Here is a 24,901-nt window from a genome sequence, read left to right on the forward strand (position 1 = left end):
GTTGAGGCTCTACCGCTCTCCGGAGATAATCAATACCGACGATGAAGGAGTTTTCACTTACGAGTTCCTGGATACGCTCTGTAATATTCTTCATGCCAAATATGACGTCTCAGAATCGAAGCCACACACCTTCTTGTGAGGATGTGACGGCGGCTAAACAAGTGAAATACATGCTAATTATAGTAATTCGTACTCTCTGTCATGCTCGCCAAGTTACAAAAACAATGCCAGACCATTAAATGCATTGAAGGAATTCACAAACTTGCAGGCACTTGAATAAAGATTTCATGGTTTCTGGTGACTCAATTCTATAACAGTATTATCATTCAGAGAAGATCAAGCATTATCCTGCTTGTTGCAAGTAAGTCGTATCTGCTGCAAAGTGCCGGTCCCGGCCCGGGAGCGGAAGCTCAGTGCCGGGTTCCACTCCCGGAGACGGAAAGCAACACACGATTGACGTTAGCAAATGTAGAAATATAAATGTATAATTACAATATATACAGGACAAAATTTTGAACTTTTATCCTTTTGATCATTATCTTCCCTCACAAGCCACTCACTACAGATTCCCGACCCAGCCAACAAAAACACCTTCTCAATCTCGCATCAAGAGAATCCACCAATCATGGTCACCGGCGGAAAGCACGTCGTTTTTGACATCGTCGGCACATGTGTCGGGTACGAGGCCTGGTACGAGGCCATAGAAGGTCAGATAGGTGACCGTCTCAAGGCCCACGGCATCAACACCAGACTGTTCGCCTTCGCCTGGCTCGAGTCCTCGGAGCGCGAGTTCACCTTCCTGGACCTCTCGGGCCGGTATAGCCCTTACTTCCCCGTGTTCCGGTCGCTGTTCCACCGCGTCCTCGCCCAAGTCGGCGTCCCGAACGTCCGCCAAGAGTTCAGCGATGAGGATGCCGACGTCTGCGCCGCCGGCTACGCCGCGCTTAGAGCGAGACCTGGTGTGGCCGAGGCCTGGCAGAAGCTGCGCGACGCAGGCTTCACTGTGTGGGCCCTGACCACCGGCGACAAGCAGAGGGTGCGAGGTTACCTCAGCCGCGCAGGCCTCGAGGTCGCCGACGAGAACTTTGTCACATGTGATGGCCTGGACGTGAGAAAGCCCGCCCCCAAGGCTTACCGCTACGTCCTGGACAAGTTCACAGGGGCTGAGCAGACCTGGTTTGCTGCCGCCCATATGTGGGATGCCTCGGGAGCGAAGGCCAGTGGGTAAGTTGATTCCTCACCCGTGTTTGGCGAGAGGCGCCCCCGATGCGACCTCCCAAACAATTTTTCTTGCTTTTCTGGTGCTAAAGGGTGACTATCTAGATTCAAGGCGGCATGGTGCTCAGTTTGGGAGTGTGAACCGGTTCCAGAAACCTTTGGTGAGGTGGATGTTGTGGCAGACTCGTTGGTCGAGATGGCAGAGAAAATCATTGAAAAGTCCAAGCAGTAAAGTAATAAAAAGGTAGTGTTTTTGCATGATCGAGGAGCCCACATCAATGCAGGTCAAATATGTGATGAATGCTCCCGTTTCAGGATGAGAGAATGCGGTTGAGAGTCTTCATGCTCACATAATTACATCGACTTGTGCCGTGTAGACCAAGTAGTTGCATCTTTAAGATAAAAGATCGGCAATGGTCTATCCATAATGAATCCTCAGTCGACCTCAGGGGACTCCAGCTTGGTGCCGACTCCGCTGTCCTCGTCTGAGGCCGAGTTTGCCCGTTCAGAATGCCCATTAGCCATTTCCTTTGCAGCTGCAGGCTTGGCTGCTCTCATCTCGATTCTTTGCAGCTCAACCTCGATCACTGGAGTCCCTTGGGCCACCTTCGACTTCAATCGATCATCGTCAAGGTCAAAGTAAAGGGCAAAGAAATCCCCTTCTAGCACAGCCACAAAACCCTCCCAGCCGCCCATTGTTAACCTACGATCCTGTCTCGTGACATCGAAAGGACCTTTGAAATTTTGTTCTGCAAACGAACGCTCCCCGTATTGGACTTCGTATGTCTGCCTGTTGACACATATCCAGTTCCTAACAATGCGCAGGTCAGAGTTGCTCTTTGACATTTGTGTTCTAAGACACGATGGATCATGCAGTGCGGAAAGAAGACAGAACATGAATAGCGATGCACCACTTCATATACATACTCGCCCAGAATTCAGCGTGAGGGGCCCGAAATCTGAGAGGCAACGAGATGCAAAAAGAATGAAAACTTACATGATCGGAGGGTCGTCATGAATGGTCGAAACCAGGCCATCGAACTGAGCTCCGGGAAACGGCAGATAATACCCAGCAAAAGGGTGCCCAAAGGGAATATTGTGTTCCGTTCCCGTGTCGACATACAGCTGAAGAACCCAATCCTCTGTGATTAGCATGGCAAACTCCAGTGGCGCCCGCCGATAATGCATCTACCAAGACCATTGACCTTTGTGGGTAGAGTACACACGCACCTTGCCTCCTGAGAGGACCACATGTTTTCCTTCAATCTTCGCACTATATTGTGACGACTTGGGACAGTGCACCACGAGGTTGTTCTTTCTGGGAGCTAATTCAGCTCTCCATCTAAAGCCATGGAAGATCACACAATGAACAAGCATGTCTCCTCTCTAATGGGCAGACCTACCTGCTCCGATGCTCCTGTCTTCTCGCCTTCGCTTGGACCTGCCGTATTGCTTCGACCCCTCCGACAACGGTCGCGAAAGCAACGAGGAAATCGACTTGCTGAGACATTCTGCGATTCGAGCAGCGGGTGCGTCGACTGCCGAGCGCTGTATGCACATAGGAAGAGGGGTGCTCTCGCAGATGTCCGACGAGATATATGTCAAACAATTACCTCAGGCGGCTGAATCCATATTGGGTCGATTGATGAACTACGTAGTACAGAAGCACCCATCGTTCGATCCCCATCCCGGCGGTGCACGGGTGCTACGGTGAATGAGCCCAATCGACATCCATAACGTGGCTGGCCGGCAAAGAAAGCGTCCATTAACCGATAAACCCCGCAGTAAATTATCTGCAGTGTAGTGGTGACACGGGACGGAGCAGAGGGTTGCAGGCGGCACGAACCCCGGCCTAGAGAGATCGACGGGGATGTGGCGGTCGGGATGTGGTGGTCTTGCTACTGCAGCGTGGCGCCGCCTTGCGGGTCCCCAAAGTTTCTTCTACGGGCTGATCCGGCCGGTACTTCTACTGCTACTCACCGCTTACATTTATATGATGTGAAACCTGACTCTCGATCGAGTAGCTCTAGCCGTCATGTGAAGCTCTTGCTGCAGAGAGAAATCATTCGATGTGGCTTACCCGAGCCAGATGGCTTGGTTGACGGCGTCCTATCCGACCCATTGAGCGGGCGCCTCCGCTGGCCAAGTCGATGGCCGTGGTGATGTTGTGCCGGAGAGTCTGGCGAAAATTGTACCAGCACGGACCAAAGAGTAGCAAACGTTGCCCTAGCCCATCGCTCAATTCCGACGAAGCACACATGAACTCGGCTCGAGAGTCCTCGCTCGGGTGAAGGGCAAAGGACGCACGGCACCGTGCACACGAGAGCAAGATTCGACTATAAAGAGGAAGAGAACATCTCCTCTCATGAAGTGTATCTCTGTTTTCGAGCATCTCACTTCGAGACAGATTCACAGAGCACCACCCTGGCTGAACTACCTCCAAAGACTCATCTTTTCCCTCCATTTCCCCAGTTTCCTCCAACCAATTCCATCGCAACCAATCCAAACATGTCTTCTCCGTGAGTCCACAGCTTCACTCCCAATGTCCTGCAGAGAGAACCGTGGTGCTAAGAGAAATACACGTGTAGAACCAAGACCACCCCAGCGGCCGTTGAGAAGACCGGACCTCAGGCGCCTCTGAACAGTGGTCCTCTGAACAGTGCTCCTCGCTTCGGTGAGGAGCCTCGGGATTCCAAGTTGGTTCCGCAGGTTCCGAACCATCTCCCCATGCCTGGTCTCTCTGGCCATGCCAATAGCTCCGTTGGTAGAGTCATCTTTTCCTATCCCGTCTACCCTTGTCCCCAATTCATCTGCTTTACTGACCGCCTATACAGGTAACCTCCTCAAGGGACCAGTCGATCACGAAGGCAACCTTAAGGATGCGTCACTTACGGTTGGAATTAAACTTGACCTCGAGGCCGAAGTCCACCTCACGGCCAGAGTCAGGGGCGATATCCTTGTTGGCCTTTATTAACGGGTCCAAGCGGCGAGACCTGTTGGTTTCGGATGATGTTCATCTCGGAATATGGTCTACATGTCATGGCTTCTTAGCAAGGATCGGAGAGACTGCAATAGCTTTTCTTACTTTAACTTGGGATATTTGTGTATTGGGCCCTGCAGGCTTCGCTCTTGGCTCGATCACTTTGTCCCTGGCTACGCTCATTTAATCTAGCAAATATACGTACTGTTGCAGCTCAATCACTTTGTCCCTGGCTACGCTCATTTAATCTAGCAAATATACGTACTGTCGCAGCTCGAATCTATAACAATCCACCTTCCCCCTCGTTGTCGTTTGGCAGTCCATCCATAAGACCCACCTTCAGTATAGGTCCAGATAGCCAATGCTGATCATCAGCATTCTATGGAAAAGCGGAGCTTAAAACCGCCATTCTCATCAAATTTAATCACATACTACATATATAAATCTGTATAGAAGGCGAGGGGGATGCCAATTATCACACTCGTTCCGTGCGGCATTGACAAGACCTACCTGGCGCTTCGGCAACTTCTGCGAGACGGCGGGACAAACCAGACACATATCTTTGTGAATCGATGTACAACTTTATAACATAATCCTCTCGGTTCACCAACAGTAGACAAATAAGCAGGAGAAAATCAACGGCTAACGCCAGCTGCGAAGGCCTAGACCTACGCCACCCTCCAAGCTTGCCCGGGCTGCTGTGTTAGCCGCAATTCCAAGGAGAAAAGGAGATTGTCGTGCTTTTTGCAGCCATGTCAGATTGTGGCGCAAGGTGAGCGGCCGGCGTTCCCAACTAAAGAAATAGGTAACCATTGCAACCCAACTTTTGATGTGCTTCTGATGAGATCTGAGAGCCTGAATCGCCAGGTTTCAAGATAATGGCAGTCTCATCTCCACAGCAACCCGGAGAAAGAGAGCATGCCAAATCAGCCGTTGTATTGCCGGGCTTAAAGAGCTTTCTATTTACATCGAGGTCATTTTGGTCGTACTACTTACGTTCAGCATGTCTCAGGGTCATTCGAGATGCAGGTAATCATGTGAGAAAATGGAGTCCATTCTATAACTAGCAATTATTTCCGCTGATTAAATAATCTTAATAATAAGCTATGCATCAGCCGATTGGTAACCAGTGCACTCACCAATCGGCTGATGCATAAATTATTATTGAGACTGTTTGATCGCATGTCTACGAGCTGGTATACAGTCGCTTTGGGGGCCAGGGTGGACAGGCAAAGTATCATGAGGGCAGAAGAGCTTCATTGCCAATGGGTGGTCAGCCTTAATGGCCGTTGTGATGAAAGCGTTCAATTACACAGTTCGCATGTGCGTGGCCGCAGTGACGAACAACATCTCTCTAAATATGTAGCCCAATATGTTGTCAAAACAAAATGAAAATGCTACTCTGGTCCAATAGTGTGCTGCGCAGCTGTTTTGCTGATCGACTAAACGTGGCGCAGTTAAGGGCTGAAGTCAAAGCTTCTTTTGTTGAACCCTAAAATGTATTCCTGAGCGATGTGGATCAGATGATCTATCAGATCATGCTGTGCCTGTAAGACACAAATAGCGGCTGAAATAGGATTCAGGGGCCCCATGAAATTCAGATTGCAGCAAAGATGTCTCAAAAGTACCGCGCCGCAGGTGTGGTGGGAGCTGTAATACCGTTCACCAATAGTCTAGCGCAACTTGGGGGCGGAACTGTCAGCCCAGATATAATCTGGGCTCTCGAGCAGCAACTTGTTCCTATTTGAATTCTTCTAGCTCGTACGTAATCACTCAATCTCACAGCTTGAATTCCATATTTACTTTAGTCGTCCTCTGGTTGTGGTATCATGGAAGCCTTCCTTCATTCAATAAATGGCTTGATGATCAGCATTGACATTACATCCCCGTTCCAGGTTGATCAGCATCATTATCGTCGATTCGGTTGCTGTGCGCAAAAGTCTGTAACTTCCTCTCTTGACGAAGCAGAGAAAAGCGCAATAGACTGTTGAACATTCACCTTGTACGCGAACAAACATAAAACAGTCTCGTATCAGCACTGCAATCTTGATTGCTCAATTTACAACCATGGTAACGGAGATATTTTCTCATACTGATGCGATGCCCGCGCCGTTACGCATCTGTCGCAAACGTCTTGATACATCTTTTTCCGAGGTACCTGCGCAGACGACAACGCCAGAGTCTCAAATCTTGAGATGTCGCACACTTTCGAGACTTCCTGCTCAACCGATCTTTGACCATTCTGAGGGTCTCTTCCAGAAGAGAACTCCAGTATCCAAAGCGTGCAAGTGTCAAAAAAGCCCGACTTCGCCGTTCACGTCCCCAATATCTTCTCCGAGCAGCTTTTGCGCCAGTAACAAAGGCACATCGCTTGACTTTTCTGCTTTGTTTATGAAATCACCGACCCTCCGTCACGGTCTCGAGAATTGTACCTGCAACCACGACAATACGTATCGACAGAGCACGTTACATGGAGTTCATGGCCTCGCCCGCAACAGTGGGTGTAGCGTTGGCTCTGATTTTGAATCCTTTTGAGTTTACACAGTGGTTTCGGGACCGGACACATGAGGATACGTCGACCAGTTTCGACAGTACATGATGCAGGACTCTGGGTTCAATTCTGGACAGAGACAAGCCGATCATAGTGAATTTCAATCGTTCAGATGAGGATGTCGAAATTGTGGGCACCAACACTGGGATGCAAAGGCTACGGGTGTGCCGGAAATGGGACTTTCGTTCGATCCGAGGCAAAAGCTGCCGAATCTCCATCACCACTTTCATTTTATTCTCCAATAATCACACGATCAGAAGATACCAAAACATGCTACCACAGCATTTCAAAGGCCCAGATAGCCTTAAATAAGACAATGCCCACCCCCAGAATGACACACGATTATATTGCACTCAACTGCTTTCTTTTTGGATATTACCAGTCTTGCAGGTTTGAGAATTGAACCGAGATATAGGTTTTCTTCAATTTTCACAATTATTACTTGCGTCCGCCCAGGACGGTAAAGATCTGAATGATGCAGTATGCCAGCGGGCTGGAGAAGCCGGGCCTGATATCTCAGATAAGTACTTAAGTAAATACTTAGGTGACCACCGACGAGTACCCACACGGCTAAGCTCCATGCCATGAAAGCATCCTCCTTTTCCAGCGGCCTCGTATCGCCATAAATAGCTTAGTCTCTTGGTTTCCTGTACTCCAATACTTTCACTTACAATACGGAGATAAGGAGCTAAGAACGGAGTTTACTTCCACAGCCATGCTGAACATTTTCACTACTGTGGTTCTTCTTGCGGTTTGAAACCACTCTCAGCATTTTATCAACAGTATATCCTCGCCGAAAAGCCCGATACGAGCCATATTAGGCTCTAGTGTCTTCCACCATGTACGGCAATTGGCAACATCTGGGTGACAAGTCAGAGGAAGCTGCCCCCTGTATTAGCAACTTCACCAGCACCTTCGTCCTCTGTTCAACCTCTCAGTCAAATCAGCCATACCAAGTCCTCTGTGAAGTACCGAGGACCTTGGACCTATCCAGGCAGCGGCGAGCCCATCAAAAGTCTAGGACAGGTTGCCAAAACTGCAAAAGGCGGCGGGTCAAGGTACATCTTTTGCCAACGCAAGTGTTCACCATCGTCGTAACGAACGCTAATGAACCGGGTGGCAGTGCGATGAAGCAGACCCTTGTGAGAACTGCAGCAGAAGAGGTGACTACTGCCTGCGCCTCAGGCGAGACAGGAGACGAACTCTGAGCTCAACTCCTGTCACGCTGCCAACGCAGACCAATCTCACGAGCCCCACATCGACCACGGCGGATGTCAATCTGTTCGACCTGAGATTGTATCATCACTTCCTGACAAGCACGTGCCAGACGCTCCTATTTGACTCTGACGTCTGGCGGTGTGTGTCTCAACTCTGCTTCGAGTTCGACTTCTTAATGAGTGCTATTCTAAGCGTCTCAGCACGTCATCTTGCCTTCCTCCGGCCAGATGACTCGACATATCCAGGCGCTGCGACTGGTCACTTATGTCGTGCGCTGTCAAAGTTCCGTCTTGCACTGTTCAAGGACCTCGTTTCTGTTCATCCTGACGCGTTCATCGCGACCTCGGTCCTGCTCCAATTCGAGGTATGGGCTGAAACAGACTCATTTGTCCTCCAGGACGGCAGCACCTGGCCATCATTCCACCCATCGAAAGACCACATATTCTCGTTCTGTTCCAGTCTGAAAGAGATGTTTCTGAGCAGTTTCCCGCATGCCGCCGTGAAGAAGTCGGCACTGATGCCTCATATTCAGCACAATTCTGTGAACACACTGGCAACACAAGTAGTGCTTAACGAGAGGAAATTAGCTGAATACCGAAGACTCTTCTCTTACCACCGGCCAATTTCTTCAAAACTTCTTGATATCACTTCACCATCTCTGGATTTTGCTGCGATCGGCACGGTGGACCCCCAGCCAGATCCTATTCTCGGACGGCACGAGGTCCCCGACGCAGCATGTCACGGGTATTCCCATATTGTTGGGCAGGTCTCGCTTATCCTGTCGTTGTTGCCCCGAGATTATTCTGAAGGCTTTGATCCGGCCGATCCGAAATCAATGCAAATACTAGCAAGGCATATCCTGTCATTTCCGATATTATGTCGTGGCACCTTCGCGTCAATGATAACCCAGGGCGATCCGCACGCGCTGATCTTGCTGTATCACTTTTATCGAGCCGTGGGAAGACTGCTTCATTCGACGAATTATTGGTGGGCACACAAAAGAGTGGCAATATTAGAACCAGCTCTGAAGCACTGGCTACTGGAAAACTGTGTTGCGGCAACCACACACTGAGCTCAAAACCTAAGTAGGGCTCTTTTCAATCATGTCACGAACCTTAGAACATCAACAATCTTATAATTAGAAGATCGTATAGTCCATGCTCTGTACCTTAGGATATACGTATGAATACTATACCCGTAATCCCAAATTATGGACAACGCACGTCTGTATCTGATCATGATGAATTGGAGCAAAGATCCACAGTGCAACTCTTGATGAATCTTTTTGGATCCTCAAGCACAGGAACTTGATAAACAGCTGCCTTTCCTTTTTCAGCTCGTATCGCTTTATTGGGCTTAGCACTCTTCTTCATATATTCCCAGCGATAAGTGCTAGCAGAAGCAGGTAGAAGAGTACAGTGGCTACGTGACGTGCAAGTATAAGAGGACTGGACTCTCCATCGCTCCATGCAGGAATTCGTTGTTCAACACAGACCCGGGATAGTTCTCTTTCATACACACACACAATGGTCTCATCATCTGCGATTGTCGCGTCAAATAAACGCCTTGCCGCCACATTTCCTGACCAACTGGTGGCAATCTTCGTAGGAGGCACCAGTGGCGTAGGCGAGTATACCCTCAAAGCCTTGGCTAGGTACGCTCCTCAGCCCCGAATTTACATCGTTGGACGCTCTCGGGAGTCTGCCGATCGAATTATCAGTGAGTGCCAAGATGCAAACGCAAATGGCGTGTACGAATTCGTACAGGCCGACATTAGCCTCTTGAAGAACATCGACGACGTATGCCGCCAGATCAGGAGCAAAGAGAAAGCAATCAACCTCCTGTTTCAGACCCAAGGCACTATGGCATTCTCAAAGAGTGTGTTATTTTTGTCACCCTTCGTCATGCTACCACCTCACTGACAATGTCAAAGCGACGTCTGAGGGCCTCCCACTCGCCTCGAGCGTGACTTCGCATGGTCGTACACGCTTCGTCCTCAACCTTCTCCCCCTCTTACGAAACGCAAAGACCCTTCGTCGAGTTGTAAGCGTTGCAGCCGCAACATATGAGGGTCCCATCGACCTGAACAATCTCGCGGGCGACGGCTATACTCTACATCAGTGGCGTGACCAGACTGCGTCACTTCAGACACTACTGATGGATGAGGTCGCTCGGCGTGCACCCGACGTCGCCTTCGTTCATTCTGCTCCAGGTGTCGTCAAGAGCGGCATCATGCGGGACTTGGAACCAACACTTGGGCTGTCTATCATCATCGGCATCAGCAAGCTCCTGGTACCGTTCATCCAGACCTCGCCTGACGAGTGTGCTGAGCAGCAGTTGTTCATTGCTACGTCCGCCAGGTTCCCGGCTCGGCAGCAGAGTGCTGGTGTTGCAGGTGTGTCGTTGGGTTCAGGCCTACAGACAGCTAGAGGAATTGACGGCCAGACAGGCAGTGGCATGTATTCGGTCGATAACAAGGGCGAGAGCGCTTCGTCCCGTGTGGAGAGCCTGCTGCGCCAGTTCAAGAGTGACGGCACTGCAGAAAAAGCATGGGAGCGCATCACTGCGGATTATGTGAAGATCACAGGTGCGGAAGTCGGGGTATAGGCTAATATTTTTCTCGAGCAGTCAAGGCTTCTCAGCGAACACGCAAGGTTAGAATGGCAAGAAGACGATATGCAATAATCTTTCGCTAAAAGGGTAACCTCTAATAAAATTATGTTATTTTTCAACCATCTGTCCAGCTCTTTTCGTAAATACTTTCGTTCCTTTCAGCACAACCACCGCTGTATTAAAAAGTTTGATCAGAGAACGAAACATAACGACCTATTACGGCAGTTGATTCGCAGTAAGTTGCTTGACAATCTCGGAAGATCAAAGGTACAAATAAAGTTAGGCAATGAGAAACCTCGTCGAGAAATCACATTGCCTTATGGGGAGACCCTCCAGCTCCACGCCAACTTCCAACTGTTCACAATCCAAGGGAACCTTGATGTCCATAAGACACAGCTCAAATCAAATAATAGCGTGACATAACACTTGTTCGTTTTCGAGAACTCTAGAAGTCTTCTAATGTACAAGAAAATACAATATCCTCACCACTGCACAGTTTTGTCAAGTCGCCACGTCAAATCTTCAGCCTGACCTGCGCCATCACCGGCTTTGCACGTACCATCAACGCGCCCTTGATCCACAGAGCATAGGCCTGCTGTTTCTCCCAGTCCCTGCTCTCCTCACAGAGCTCCAGGTCGTATTTAAAGAGCATTGTGGCTAGGATGAGTCGCATCTCACATTTCGCCATGTTCTGGCCCAGACAGTTGCGGGGGCCAAACCCGAATGGTTGGTGCGAGGCGAAGTCGTCATTATCGTAATTTGGATCCTCACCGAGCCACCGCTCGGGGATGTACTTGTCCGCGTCCTTGAAATTAGCCTCAGAGTGGTAGGTCGACCAGTGATGGACCGATACTCGTGTGTCTGCTGGAACCCATTTGCCGCAAATCACCGATCCTCCAGGTAGCACCAGCCGAGGGCTACCGATCGGCACTGGTGGGTAGACTCGAAGCGCTTCTTTGAGACCTAAGTTCGGAGCCAAATCAGATATCTTATTATGGAAGGCGGGCAATACCAGAATAAGTGCTTTTGCTCACAAGCGTTGAGGTATTTCAGGTTGGCAAGGCTGTCAAAGTTGATATCATCCAAGTGGTGGAAGCTGCTGCGCACTTCCTCCACCAACATATTGAGCCTTTTCTGGTCGCACAGCAGATAATAAATAGCGCCGCTTAGAAGAGTGGCTGTGGACAATCTCTGAAGTCAGTGTCAAGGGGCAGCAGTGAGCCGAGCGTGATTAATCTCCTCGGGGGGTTTACCAGTCGTTTCCGAGCCTGCCAGCATGAAAATCTCTGAATTCGAGTGCATTTCCTCGATTGTGAGGCCCTTTCCTTTTTCTGAAGCCTCCATTACGAGATTCCACACGTCAGGCTGGTCTGAACCCATCTCGAGACGCTTGTCAACGCGTTCCGCCGAGTGCCTGCAGTGAGCCACTCTCTGTTTGGTGACCCATTTCGGTTCGAAGCGGGTGAAGATGGTGTTCAAGACCGGATAGTAACAGATGACCGATACGAAGGGCAACATCTTGAGACTCTCAAAGATGGCTCGGACCCAAGGGCTGTATTCGTTATTGGCGAGGAGGTCAAGGTTCTGGCCGAAACAGAGCTCGGCCATCACGTCGAATGTGGTGAAGTTGAGTAGTTGGGTCATCTCCACGGGCTCGTTGCCGTCATTGCCCACCTCCGAGATCTTGTACATCAGAAGGTCGACATACTTCTTGAACAAGTGCTGTTGTTGCTTCAGCGCACGTTCCGAGAAGGCGGGCGCGAAGAGGCGGCGGTAACGTGTATGGCATTCTTGATCGGTCGTGAGTATGCTTAGAGTGTCTTGGGATGGTCAGTAAGGCCACAAAAATTTCCCACAATGAATCACAAGCCTATTCTTACTATTCACGGGTTGAGGAAAGAATTCTTGGGCCTTCTCAGTGACCTTGGGGCCATGTATATCCTGCCATGCCTGTGCGGAGGCGTAACTCAGATCGGTTGGGCCAAATCTAACCACGGGTCCGTATGTGTCGTGAAGGTCTTTCATCCAAGGGACGTCACGCCCACGAAAGTACTTCGACCAGTAAGGAAGACGACTGAAGGTGCATAGCTTGGGCCCAGGATATCCAGCAAGAGGGTGGAAGGTTAGACAATAGAAGGCCGTCGCAACATAATATATTGCCAATGCGGCGACCAGCAGGAGAATTGAGTCCAGCATGGCCTCAGGTGACGAGGTGCTATACAAGGCCCTATCTGCCGTGCGTTCTCGAGAGTCTCCTCTGAATAGAGAGGGAAGGATTTTTTTGGGAGGGGGGGGGGAGAGAAAGCTCCCCAGCAGCCGTTGCATTTTAGGATAACAGATCTTGGATACTACGGCATTAACTCATACTATCACTTCTTAAAAGAAAGGCCGTGTACATTCAGACATGCCAACACAACCAATAACATGGGTGTACCAGCTACTCTGAACATGGGCATTGCCTTCTTGGAACACAAGAATGCTTGTAATTCTTTCTCATTTCTTTCTTCGACCCAGAGTTCCCCCCCCCCCCCCTTCCCAAGAATCCTTCGTACAGGATAATGCTTGAATGCCCTCGTCTCGGTGATGGCGCCTATACTTTAGCAATACGACGTTGTAGCCTACAGCGCAAGGTGCCTCTGGCATCGAGCCGCTGAGTGTCCTTCAGAAACAAACGGTGCGATATCACGTCCCCCTTGTCGGTTGCGAGAAGGATCCATTGTGCTGGGCCCTGTTCTTCATGAGACCATTGGGAAGCAGAAGCAGATCGTCGAGTGAGGGCATTCGATTATCTCTTCTGCTTGCCTGACTCAGAAGCATCTTCGCCGATTTCTTTTAACCATTTTCTGAGATATCGCTTCAACCTTATGAAAACGAGCCAGCAGGTAATGTAACACAGCAGAATAATGAGTAAAGCCGATTCAGATACGTATAGTAAGACTCATGTACTGGAATATTATGTGGATCATCCGTAGATGGGGCCAGTTTCTTGGTTCCTCATGCTACTGAACTGGTTCAAAACGGGTATAGAATCTGCCCAGTCCTCTCTCTCGTGGCTGTATTACTACATTTAGATGAACGGGCGCCCAGATACCAGCGATTGAGCCCACACATTACAGCCCTGCTTTGGGAAGGTCTACCCTTATCAGTCATTGAGCCAGCAGAAGCACTCAGTTGCGAGATATACACTATTTAGGCGGCATCCTCCGTTGTTGCATATATTGATCTGGTGGATAGAAACAGCCAAGAGAGCGCTAGTGTAGACAAGACCTGCGGTAGCACTTTATAGTTTCACGGCGGTGAAGCCGTTGAGTATGATCTGCTTCCTCCGGGCACATGATCATGCCATGTCGAGTATGCTCTTTAGAAGCGGTCCCGTCCCAGAAAACGATACCATGTCGATTCATGGCAGAAGAAAGGCGAACCTGCCTTACGGGCGGGTCCGGCCCTTTTCGCAAGCAGCATCCACATCGTGGGTCAGGATTTTGAAAGAACAGATGCAGGAAGACAGCGTGGTATTACCAAAGGTACGGTGTGCATGCAGGTGGAGACAGCATTTTTCAAGGTTTGGCAAGGGTCTGTCTCTTGTGCGACATGTGCGCAAGCCGATTGAAGACATATTCGCCGAGAGTGGTTGCCGTTGATAGGCAACCTGTCTCCTGTCTGGGCAAGGAAATGACCGAGCCCTGAAATGCGGACGCATCAATACGGAAGATACAAATTCCTTCTCCCATGTCTGCACGCGCGCTGCCCGATTGTTATTGATACTTCGTGTTAGATACCGGCACCTAAATGAAAATCCTTTTGGATTTCGACTCCTTTTTTTCTTTCTTTTTTCTTCTTCTCTCAAGAGTCCGTCCTGCCAGCGCGTCTTTTACCATGGTGAATTTGGATACAACCTAGCCATCGTAATAGGATCTCTCGATCCAGAACTTAATCATTAAGATTCGCTACTAATACTACTTAGTATGTATCTTGCTTGGTACTTAGTCAGCACAGTCCGAAAGATATCAAGGGCGTTCCCTGCGAGGCAGGATTGCCTTCCCGTTGAAGTAAAATATGGACCTGAAGATGGCGTTGGCAGGAGTAATAAGCTCCATCTGCATCCACTACATTGTGTAGTAGGTCTTGCAGGAGCGGCGTGGTTAAGGATTTGTTATTAGTAGGGAGACCACTGACGTGTGCTGTGCAGGCCTCTAGTACAGCGTCTCGGACTTCCTATTAACATTACTTACGCAATGGCTGCTCATACCCAGTCGGCTCGTACTTGTATTGGAGTCGATCACTCACGTGTCACACTACCCCCAAGAGGTTATCATCTGCAAACACCAAACGCTTGCTTTTCAAGGTCTTGGTGCCCTCCACATTATGGCTGCACTGCCTACTTCTTCCCTAAGGCCGCGACTTGGATTGTCACAGGTTGTCAAGCGATGCCAGGTCGGCCTGTCCGAGATAGGTAGGTGACAGCTGAATCGCTCAAACCTTACGACGTCGAGTCCTTATGATGTTCTGCGAGGTCTAATTTCACCAGAATCTCGCATGCCTATCAGATGCGCACACCGTCATTATTTTATTAAAAACCAAATTCACAGGAATTTTTTCCCTCGTGACAAATCAATACCCCAAGTCAACTCAACTCGCCAGCAAATCTACCGAGCAGATCAGAATCATGATAAAGTAAAAAATGAACCCCACCAGACAGCCGACGCCCTCCACAGCGTGTTCGTCCGATCTCCCAGTGGACCTGATATTATCATGCCGTCATGGCTGCTCGTTGCGTCACCCATGCTACAAGATCATTTGCGGTGTCCTTTGACAACCGAGGTCTTGCTCGGTCAGAATATCACAGTGGACATGTCTACTTCTGTTTTGTGTTCGTCAAGTCGTGGCTTCGTAATTGTGTACCAGACAATGAGTTCCTTACCGTACCCTTAATACCTCTCCAGCAACTAGATGAACCACGGAGCGGGACTGTTGGAGTTCCTCAATTCCCACCACCTCAGCGGCTCGACCCTGTCCTCATCCGCTTGGAGGTCCTGCTGCTTCCAGAAATTCTCGATAAGGCTCCGCAATACGTGTACGTTGCCGATCTTCCGATCCTCGTCCATCCTGTCCAGTGTTCGCAGGATTGTGATCCTCTGCTGGTCCGTCTGCGACTCACACGCCACCACAAACAGTGGCCAGGGGCTTGTGCAGATCTCCAGCCCGCCGAGCACCTCGAACGCCGAATCGATCCAGTCGGGCCCTCGGCTCACGGTGTTGGTGCTGGGGCAGATGGCGCGCAGGTACAGCAAGGCGGCGATGCGATATAGCTCGGCGGTGAGCTGGACCTTGGTCTGCTCTCTAACCGGGCGCTGTTGGTAGTCGGGAGGGAGCTGCTGTTTATGCCGGGAGAGACGGTCATGCAAGCCCTTGTACGTCCACATCACAGGCGGGTAGTCAGGCTGCATGTCTTCCTCGGAGGATTTGCGAGTTGCGATATAGCGCAGCTGGTTGATGTTGTGGATGATCTCCATGATCTCGATGGAGCATCCAAGAGAGCCAATTATCTGAGCGAGGGTATGAGCATCAGACGAAAGGAGGAGACGATTCGTCAAGACTTACGACGCTCTTGTCGAGTTCACTTCCTCTGATTAGCTCGAGCGACGCAGCGCCCTCGTAACGATGCTTGTGAGGCTGACTGAAAGCGCCGAGGATCTCCTGTGGCGTGTTAGAGTCCGATGGAAAGACCCATGTGCATTCGTTTGTTTAAGGAAGCCTTCTAGACCGCAAGCATGAGGTGAGAGTTCAGATGACGGAGAACTTGGTAACTTGCATGATATAAAAACCAGGTGTTCAGGAAATCATAACCCAGGGCGCCTCCTTTTTTGTCAGCATATATCTGCAGCATCTTTCTGGAACCATCCAGATAAATATGCCAGTCGCCTTCGGATTCGTCGAATACCTTTCTTTCTATCAGCACCACACCTGACAGGCCTATCTCGGGGGAGGAATGAATGGTTTACATTGTACACGCACAGCATCATGGACGCAGCGATTTGTGGCTCCAGCTGACCGTCGACAATCGACTCGGGTTGCAGTGCACGGTTTAAGTATGTTATGGCTTTTGTCTTGTAAGGCAGAGCGGCACCAGTACCGTGAAGGTGAAAAGCAGATAGTGCGATCATGGCACTGCGGAGAGCCTGTGCAGCAAAGTCATCGCTAGCCATCGCCATGGGAAGCAGTTCTTGTCGGAATCCATTGTTCGCATCGACGGTAGATATCAGGCCAGCAATTTTCTCTCTGTCTTTATGGAGGTCAGTTTCCCGCCGTTGAAGGAGTAGAAGAGGTGCAGCGCAGCTCACAGTATAGGAGCAGGTCGGCGTCGTGCCCCTGGAGCTCGGGGACAAGGTTAAGACTCTGCTGCGGCCGCGTGTTGGTCTTGCTTAAGAGGGATAGAGGCCCGAGTCCGCGGCGACCCTGCTCGAAATCATCGAATGATATGTTCAGGAACTGCTGGCCGTAATAAAAACCCGAGGAGTGGTCCAATTCCGGGGCGGTGTGGGTGGGGAGGTTGGGTGTCTTCCTACGCCCATCCGGTTGATTAGGCCACACAAGCTTTCTGTCATATCCTGCGCACTGCCTATTTGTTCTCCTACAGTTATTACACGTCGGAACACCCTTATCACAGCCGATTTTCCGTCCTGTGCGCGCATGACCAAGGGCGTTAGTAAGAACCCACGTCAGAAACAGGTGAGACCAGCCTCCAATTCCTTCCAGACGATCATGGCACATCATGACCAGTGGAGTGGGGAGCAGAGAATAGGGAGCATGATGAGATAAGGAGGGGCGGGCATAACAACTCACTCTTGCATGTCCAACAGCCGGGTCTGGACTGGCTGGCCATCATCTGATATAGCTCTCCGGGACCCCGGAGCCAGACGAGGGCCGACGGTTAGAGAACCCTAACAGAGCAGAATGGACCAGGTTCGTCCGTCGATGTATGTCTCTCCGCCCGCTGACAGCTCGTTATATGTCCAGGTCAGGATGCGGCGCACTGGTTGGAGGCTAAGGTGGTGCTGCAAGGCTGCATCTCCTACCAGCCCAACTGGCCTGTCTTCCGAAAGGCGCTGGGTCTCCCTTAGTGCCCGTCACCTTGGTGCTTGTGTCTGTTCTTCTTGTTCAGATGTTCAAAGATTTGCAAGATTTCTCAGGTTGGTGACATCGCTGTCTAGAGACATCGTCTCAGCGTCCGTCTAAAGCGGTTGCTTTCCCTGTATGGCAGTAGTAGTCGTCGTCGAAGGTTGAAACGGGATGCTTTTCTGGCAGATTCAACTCGCCTGTTTGGGTTGGGTACTTTAGGGATGCACGGGTGGGCAACAGAGGCCGCCCTCCCCCCCCCCCCCTTGCAGCCTGTTGTACAGCCGGTACGCCCAACCGCTGAAAGTGTACAATGTACGTACTGCAGCTTGGCCTGACCTTCGGAATTAAGGACTGCTTGGGAACGATGCAGAAACAGCTGGCAAAAGCGGGGGTGGCAGTCCTGCGGCGTACGGTGCGCCACAGCTTATGGGATAGGAGAGTGACCACTGTTTTGAGTAGCATTCATAAACACAAGCCAATTATATGAGCTCGCTGATAGACTCTCTCTGTCTTTCATGTCAGAAGATTATCATTACCATTTCTGGGGTCAATGAGCATCTATCATGGTGCTATAAAGAGGCATGCACCACACCCCCTCTAGACCATTTAGTAATTACTCAGAAACCGCCTCCCATGGTCATTCTCGAGACTTCAATCCGCAGAGGAGCCTACACGATACATCGGCATGCTCAGGTGAAGTGCGCTGGTTGGCTTGTGCAACAATTACACGATGTCTGTGTCTCAAATCCCCAGGGGCTTGAAGTGCCTGGAGACTGATGACTTCCATATATCGAGGCTATAATCGTATAAAATGTGGGTACAGAAGACCACTAGGTTTTTGGTTTACTTATACGAAAGGAGAACCTCATAACGACTATGTCTGCCCAATATTATGCTAGCCAGTCTATTATAGGGCCGGTAACTTGTGGACAGCCTTAGCGTGGATATGCTGCCACTGCCTGTAGGGGGTCAACATTCCCTGTGGGCTCTCCTAGAGATTACTGGACTGGCATTCCAAGGACGTGGATATGCTGCAAAAGATTAACCGCCTCAGCGTATTCTAATTCACATAATCTTCACCACAGCAACACTAAATGTTCAGTAGGTCTCTGGCTATCATCCCATGTTGTCGAATGAGCACTCCATCAGTCACAACGTGATATAAGCGGCGTGCTGTTCCATGTGTTGATTTGTTTGGGATATGTGTGACCGAGATCTATGAGACATAGGTGCATGAGTACAGTACTAATTGGCGCCATCATCACTAGGGTAAAGACTCCGCAGATGTGGAGGTTAAAGACGCCTTGGGACCGCTGCGGAACACTACAGATAAACACAGGGTACAGTGGAGACAGCAAGATATCAAAGCACTGCCTGTCTATTTGCAAAAGAATACGTCTAAGAGATCAATATCAGCAGTGCTAATAGGGGCGTAACGGCATAACACATCCTGTCATGGCTGTCGGATGGAGGGCAGTGTGGTGTGGCGTTTTTCGTTGCGACATCTCGGGGCAATTAGTGATGGAAGCCATTGCTGCAAAGAATGTGTCTTCAACGCAAATTTGGAAAGTATATGACCTTCTACCCCTTAGAATCTCCATCATGGAGAGGGATGGACCAAGGGACTCTTTTCTTTTTCTTCTTTATTCTCGGGCTGTTCTGTTCGCAATGTCATGGTCAGGGATCCACGTGATGCTGAGCCGAGGCATTGAAACCGCCAGATCTCCTCGCCGAGATTCATGGGCGTCATTGCCCCCCCCCCCCCCCGAGACCGGATACCCTCGGGTGTGGAGAGCAAGAAGTGGCTCTCCTCCACGGTTGGCAACTATGGCAAACCCTCTCCTGCCTTTCCTATAGGTTACATTGGCTCCCATCAACAACATGTACAAGACGGTTCTCTCACGATGTGCGCGGCAGACAGCACCGGCACTACAAGTTGGCGCCCGCCGAAGCTATGCAGCCTCCGCCTCGTCGCCGCCATTTGACTGGCAGGATCCCCTCAACGTGAAGAACCTCCTGACAGAGGAGGAGCTGGCGATAGCCGAGACGGCGGAGAAGTACTGCCAGGAGCAGTTGTTACCAAGAGTCCTCCGTATGCCGCCCCCTAGACATGCCCACACCCTCTCTCTCCAACCCGCTGCCTCTGGCGCATGTAATGGGATGAGTCTGCTGACCTTTAGCCTGCACATTATGTAGAGGCCTACCGCGACGAAAACTACCACCGCGAAATCCTCTCCGAGATGGGTGCCCTGGGTCTTCTCGGCGCGACTATCGACGGGTACGGCTGCGCAGGCGCCTCTACGGTGGCTGGCGGGCTGATCACAAAGGCTGTCGAACGCGTCGACAGCGGCTACAGGTCGGGCATGTCGGTGCAATCCTCGCTCGTTATGGGAGGGATATATGAGTTCGGCACAGAGGAGCAGAAGGACAAATTCCTACCAGGCATGGCCAAGGGCGAGGTGCTGGGCGCCTTCGGCCTGACAGAGCCGAATCACGGCTCGGACCCCGGGTCGATGGAGACGACAGCGCGCCCACACCCGACCAAGGAGGGATACTACCTACTGAGCGGTGGTAAGACGTGGATCACGAATAGCCCGATCGCCGACGTGCTGATGGTTTGGGCCAAGCTGGCGGAGACGGGCAAGATACGAGGGTTTCTGGTGGAGAGGTCGAGGTGTCCAGCCGGCACGCTCGAGACGCCTCCCATCAAGAACAAAAACGGCTTGCGGGCGAGCATCACGGGTATGATCCAGATGGATGACGTTCCAGTGTCCAAGGAAATGATGTTCCCACACGTCGAGGGCCTCCGAGGCCCGTTCTCGTGCCTCAACAGCGCACGCTACGGCATCGCCACGGGCACGATCGGGGCGCTGGAGGACTGCATCGCTAGGGCGCGGACATATGCGCTTGAGAGGACGCAGTTCAAGGGGAACCCAATCGCCAAGTACCAGCTGGTGCAGAAGAAGCTGGCAGACGCCACGACGGATGCGGCATACGGCATGCTGGCGGCGATCCAGGTGGGCCGGCTCAAGGACGAGGGCAAGGCGACGCCCGAGATGATCAGCATGGTGAAGCGGCAGAACTGTGACCGCGCGCTGCAGGGGGCGAGGACGCTGCAGGAGGTCTTTGGCGGCAACGCGGTCAGCGACGAGTACGGCGTGGGGAGGCATGTGGCCAACCTGTTCGTGACGCAGACGTATGAAGGACAGAGTGACATCCACAGTAAGCAAAGACATTGGTTTGCTCCTTGTGATTTCTTAATATTACGTCTGTTGACCTTTCTATGCAGGTTTGATACTTGGAAGGGCTATCACCGGCACCCAGGCATTTGCTTGAGGCCTACCTGGCTGTCACTAAAGGTGTGAGCCGTGTCACGATCACCTCATCCGGGCTAGTATATATAGGGAACTCATTGTAGCCATCTTCGCATGTACCAGAACAGAGAGCAAGCCCAAACAAGGGCTGGTTCACGTGGGATTGGCTACTCTATCTGTGCCACGAGGGGGCATGTCGTGCCGCAACATGTCCAGACGGTCTACCGAGATGTCCCTCTAGACAAAGAGAGAGGGGTAGTCCCACTGCTCAGCAGCCACTGCCGTCCTCCGCTCACAACGGCGCCATGATCAGACGCAGCCGACAGCCCCCTTTCTGTGGCGGCTCCGACCTCTACAGCCTCGTCCACAGCCCATCCCTGAACCCCCTACTTTAGCGCTGTCCTTGTGGATATTTTGGTCGACGTCATGATGCCAATAACGAAGTCTGGCGGTAGGCTCATGAGTGAGCCTTGAAGGGGAAAACACAGACACCTTACGATAGAAGTAGAAGTGATGAACGATTTGTGATTGTGTTGACCAGGTTCCTCCTTGGCGTGCCCTCCAGGCAGAGAGTTGTCACGGACATGCGAGGCCAAATCGTGAGGGCCAGCAGCCCAAAACAATAGAGGGGCTGGTCCGGCGTCCTGCCTCACTAACATGGTAATGTACCTTGTAAGCACCTGTTGTATGGTCAGATACCAGATATCCGTTTAGGGAGGGGCAGTCGGCTCTAGGTTGGGCCGCTGGCCAGGCGCCAACCGCCTGGAGAGAACCAGGCTAGCACGCCGTTCACTGGTCATTCATTCTTCGCCCGTTTGCCTGATAGCGCATGTCAGGCACAGCAGGTCACAAGTGGGCATCCCTTTGTTTCGCACTCGCACCTGCCGCTGGGTCCCCACATCAGAGCCAACTGATCAGTGAGAGACACTGGCAACTGGCACTGGCCACTCACTGGCTGACAAGCCGTAGCCACTGCTGACTGGGCGGGCGGGCCATCGTAAAAGCAGCCTTCCCTGCGCTTCCAAGGTTTTCAGGCCCCTCCATTCAGCACTCGACTGACAGCTTCTTTTCTTCCACCTGCCAACACCTTCTTGCCAAATCTCATCATCATCCGTCCACCACAACCACACCGTACTGCGGCAAACAACCCAACTCAACCCCAACCCGGCACAAAACACACGATACCACATCTGTAAGTTTGTTTTTCTGCATGCAACAGCACTTGACCACACTCATGCACAGCCCTGTCAATCACCTGCAGGCATGCACCACCCTGCCTAGACCCGATCTACCTCGCCTCTCTGGTCCAATGTTCCTCTGGTGCCAGTGAATCAAACCAACTCTGACCTCTCGCCCTCAACTCTCGTCCAACTCCACTGCCTTCTGTGCGTTTCCATCTGCCTCAGGCTGACAAGAAGCTAAAACTTTCTTCGTGCGACAGTCTCACCAGAAGATTAATACTTCTTCCTCGACCCTCTACGACTCGACTTGCGACCTTCCCCAGATCAAACCCAATCGAAACCGCCTCATCGTCTCCGACGCCTCCTTGTGTCTTTTTTCTTTACACCTTCCACCCCCCTCAACACAGAAATGGCTCTGAAGCGCATCAACAAGGAACTGACGGACCTCGGTCGGTATGTCACTATTGTTTCCCCCCCCCCCCTTTTTTTTTTTTTCTTTCACGCCGCCTCTCTTCACATCGCTGGCCTTGGTCGGCGTGCATACTGGTGTCGATGCGTGCGAGGTGGGGTGAAACGGTTGGCTTCTGTTGGAGCGGGGCTGTTCTTGTTGGCTGCCGCCCTTCAGAATATCATCACCACCCACACATCACCAAACCTTGATAGGGCCAGCGATCATGGCAGCCATCGCAGGATGTTTCATTCCATTTATTTCACTTGCTGACGCCTTTTTGACAGTGATCCTCCCTCATCATGCTCTGCTGGTCCAGTCGGCGAGGATCTGGTAGGCATTGCCCCTCTCTCCCTCCACTCCCACCGATAAGCGCCAGCGTCCTCCCAGGAACCCGCATATTGGCACGCGAGCTGTCGTGCTGGCAGCGAATGTCTTCGAAATGACGTGCTGACATACTCTTCTCGAATAGTTTCACTGGCAGGCCACCATCATGGGCCCTGTAGGTTACTCTCCTTCTGTCTTGATCTCCTACACCCACCCGTCATTCTCTTTAGCTCCGCCTTCAACGTCACAAGGATACAGTCACCTGATTGTACTGGTCGCCCGCGGACGTGCCTCGAAGCCGACACTTCATGCAGGCCTAGATCATCTGCTAACATTCTCCCTGTAGCAAGACTCACCATACGCCGGCGGCGTCTTCTTCCTCGCCATTCACTTCCCTACAGACTACCCCTTCAAGCCTCCCAAGGTTAACTTCACCACCCGCATCTACCACCCCAACATCAACAGCAATGGTAGCATCTGCTTGGACATCCTGCGTGACCAATGGTCTCCCGCCCTGACCATCTCCAAAGGTAAGCTGACTCGGCCTGCTGCTACATTCATTTGAGGCCCGGTGGTGGAACGCAACCCGCTGACGAAAACGAATAAAGTTCTGCTCTCTATCTGCTCCATGTTGACCGACCCCAACCCCGACGACCCTCTCGTGCCCGAGATCGCACACATGTACAAGACCAAGCGAGACGAGTACGAGCGGACTGCGCGTGAGTGGACGCAGAAGTACGCCATCTAGAGCTCTCAGCCAACCTAGACAGGTCGGAAGGGGCGCTCGGATGGGGTGGTTGGATGGACACAGGTTTCTGTTGTTGAGAGGCAGGGCCGAAGGGATGAGGTTGGCGAGATTTAGATGTCGAGTTTACCCGATGGACGGACACACGCGCACACACACACACACACACACACACACCCATACCGGGGCGTCGAGACTTCCCTCGCCAAGATTTTCTTAAGGACTGGCTTTACTATGGCGTTGCATTCCACACATCTCGGGTTGCGGACATTGGTCGGTTGCGACGAGGTGGGTTTCACTGTTCTCTGACAACACCACAACACATCATGACCTCGGGGAAAGGGGATTACACGCATGCATTGCAGATAGTCAGACAGCATAAGGAATCGACGTGGACATTACAATCAATCACGCTCAGGGCCAGAATTCTAAGCTGCGTTCACGGAGCTGAAAGTGCACCCAAGAACAGGCAACCAGACAACTTTTGTCTGAAGATCAACGCGTAAAATACGCAATGTTTCGGGCGCACATCCGAATGAAGGCATCGTCCACTAGAGCTGGGCCGTCCATGCAAAGGGCTCATCAAAATGGACGTCGCTGCTAGGACAAAGACAACTGGTGGTGTTTGTTGGTTTTTCCCCCTTGATCCCGCCTCGAGGCCCCCCGGACCTCCGACAAGGAGACTGCCATCAAAGACGATTACGCAAGCCTTGCTTTCTAGTTTACGAACACACACTAGACTTGTTTCGTGAACTTCACTACTGATGCCCATATTAAAGGATGTAAGTCGGACGTACACCCCATCCACGCTAATGACTTCGGGGTACGCAGGGGATGTGCATGGCCAAAGACAGAAGATATGTACTCAGACACGTTATCCAGAACGTTGGAGGGCCATGCTACAAGACCTTGCTGAATGGTCGCATTGCAGAGAGGAGATGATGGGGGACGACTTATTGCACGTGTGAAGCTTGATGACAATATTGACAGGCACAAGGCAAGCCGAATCTTGATCGGACTTTTCTACCCATTAGCGAAAGGTCTTGATCTGAGTATAGGTTCTCCAGTGCAGTGAGAAAGCCCTGCTAGCGTCTACGGGTGCTGACTTTGGTGGCCGTTGCAGATCCCTTCCCACGGGCGCCTATGAGGCTGAAACCCAGGATGTGAGGCTCACCCCGTCTCACCTC

General features: G+C 51.4%; 9 protein-coding genes across 9 annotated transcripts; 6 read left to right on the top strand and 3 right to left on the bottom strand.

Annotated features, from left to right (window-relative positions):
• Positions 1 to 625: 625 nt before the first annotated feature.
• M406DRAFT_341132 (putative 2-haloalkanoic acid dehalogenase) lies at positions 626 to 1,450 on the top strand (the record flags this gene model as incomplete). Its single annotated transcript, XM_040921629.1, has 2 exons — positions 626 to 1,224; positions 1,324 to 1,450. 2 exons carry the CDS (start codon positions 626 to 628, stop codon positions 1,448 to 1,450), a joined length of 726 nt encoding a protein of 241 aa, XP_040774638.1.
• A 137-nt stretch (positions 1,451 to 1,587) lies between these two features.
• M406DRAFT_352430 (uncharacterized protein) lies at positions 1,588 to 2,728 on the bottom strand (the record flags this gene model as incomplete). Its single annotated transcript, XM_040922688.1, has 4 exons — positions 1,588 to 2,029; positions 2,216 to 2,343; positions 2,449 to 2,536; positions 2,622 to 2,728. 4 exons carry the CDS (start codon positions 2,726 to 2,728, stop codon positions 1,654 to 1,656), a joined length of 699 nt encoding a protein of 232 aa, XP_040774639.1. The 3' UTR covers positions 1,588 to 1,653.
• A 761-nt stretch (positions 2,729 to 3,489) lies between these two features.
• On the top strand, positions 3,490 to 4,414 carry M406DRAFT_323246 (uncharacterized protein). The gene is made up of 3 exons (XM_040919751.1): positions 3,490 to 3,737; positions 3,807 to 3,982; positions 4,053 to 4,414. Exons 1-3 carry the CDS (start codon positions 3,727 to 3,729, stop codon positions 4,190 to 4,192), a joined length of 327 nt encoding a protein of 108 aa, XP_040774640.1. The 5' UTR covers positions 3,490 to 3,726; the 3' UTR covers positions 4,193 to 4,414.
• Positions 4,415 to 7,588: 3,174 nt separating this feature from the next.
• M406DRAFT_74256 (uncharacterized protein) lies at positions 7,589 to 9,039 on the top strand (the record flags this gene model as incomplete). The annotated part of the gene is made up of 2 exons (XM_040925725.1): positions 7,589 to 7,807; positions 7,873 to 9,039. The coding sequence occupies 2 exons, from the start codon at positions 7,589 to 7,591 to the stop codon at positions 9,037 to 9,039; spliced, it is 1,386 nt and encodes a 461-aa protein (XP_040774641.1).
• A 454-nt stretch (positions 9,040 to 9,493) lies between these two features.
• Positions 9,494 to 10,574, top strand: M406DRAFT_261671 (putative short-chain dehydrogenases/reductase; the record flags this gene model as incomplete). Its single annotated transcript, XM_040917459.1, has 2 exons — positions 9,494 to 9,845; positions 9,901 to 10,574. 2 exons carry the CDS (start codon positions 9,494 to 9,496, stop codon positions 10,572 to 10,574), a joined length of 1,026 nt encoding a protein of 341 aa, XP_040774642.1.
• Positions 10,575 to 11,094: 520 nt separating this feature from the next.
• Positions 11,095 to 12,776, bottom strand: M406DRAFT_260932 (cytochrome P450; the record flags this gene model as incomplete). The annotated part of the gene is made up of 4 exons (XM_040917403.1): positions 11,095 to 11,543; positions 11,615 to 11,758; positions 11,834 to 12,400; positions 12,461 to 12,776. The coding sequence occupies 4 exons, from the start codon at positions 12,774 to 12,776 to the stop codon at positions 11,095 to 11,097; spliced, it is 1,476 nt and encodes a 491-aa protein (XP_040774643.1).
• Positions 12,777 to 15,129: 2,353 nt separating this feature from the next.
• Positions 15,130 to 17,463, bottom strand: M406DRAFT_352432 (uncharacterized protein; the record flags this gene model as incomplete). Its single annotated transcript, XM_040922689.1, has 7 exons — positions 15,130 to 15,441; positions 15,502 to 16,126; positions 16,182 to 16,277; positions 16,393 to 16,521; positions 16,583 to 16,863; positions 16,922 to 17,188; positions 17,424 to 17,463. The coding sequence occupies 6 exons, from the start codon at positions 17,461 to 17,463 to the stop codon at positions 15,527 to 15,529; spliced, it is 1,413 nt and encodes a 470-aa protein (XP_040774644.1). The 3' UTR covers positions 15,130 to 15,441; positions 15,502 to 15,526.
• Positions 17,464 to 19,567: 2,104 nt separating this feature from the next.
• M406DRAFT_279726 (acyl-CoA dehydrogenase NM domain-like protein) lies at positions 19,568 to 21,119 on the top strand. The gene is made up of 3 exons (XM_040918393.1): positions 19,568 to 19,791; positions 19,896 to 20,921; positions 20,989 to 21,119. Exons 1-3 carry the CDS (start codon positions 19,581 to 19,583, stop codon positions 21,033 to 21,035), a joined length of 1,284 nt encoding a protein of 427 aa, XP_040774645.1. The 5' UTR covers positions 19,568 to 19,580; the 3' UTR covers positions 21,036 to 21,119.
• Positions 21,120 to 22,092: 973 nt separating this feature from the next.
• On the top strand, positions 22,093 to 24,127 carry M406DRAFT_323253 (uncharacterized protein). The gene is made up of 6 exons (XM_040919752.1): positions 22,093 to 22,205; positions 22,455 to 22,647; positions 22,930 to 22,975; positions 23,115 to 23,144; positions 23,316 to 23,499; positions 23,578 to 24,127. Exons 2-6 carry the CDS (start codon positions 22,604 to 22,606, stop codon positions 23,715 to 23,717), a joined length of 444 nt encoding a protein of 147 aa, XP_040774646.1. The 5' UTR covers positions 22,093 to 22,205; positions 22,455 to 22,603; the 3' UTR covers positions 23,718 to 24,127.
• Positions 24,128 to 24,901: the final 774 nt, after the last annotated feature.

The sequence above is a fragment of the Cryphonectria parasitica genome (genome assembly GCF_011745365.1).
Source record: "Cryphonectria parasitica EP155 unplaced genomic scaffold M406scaffold_6, whole genome shotgun sequence".
NCBI lineage: Eukaryota > Fungi > Ascomycota > Sordariomycetes > Diaporthales > Cryphonectriaceae > Cryphonectria > Cryphonectria parasitica.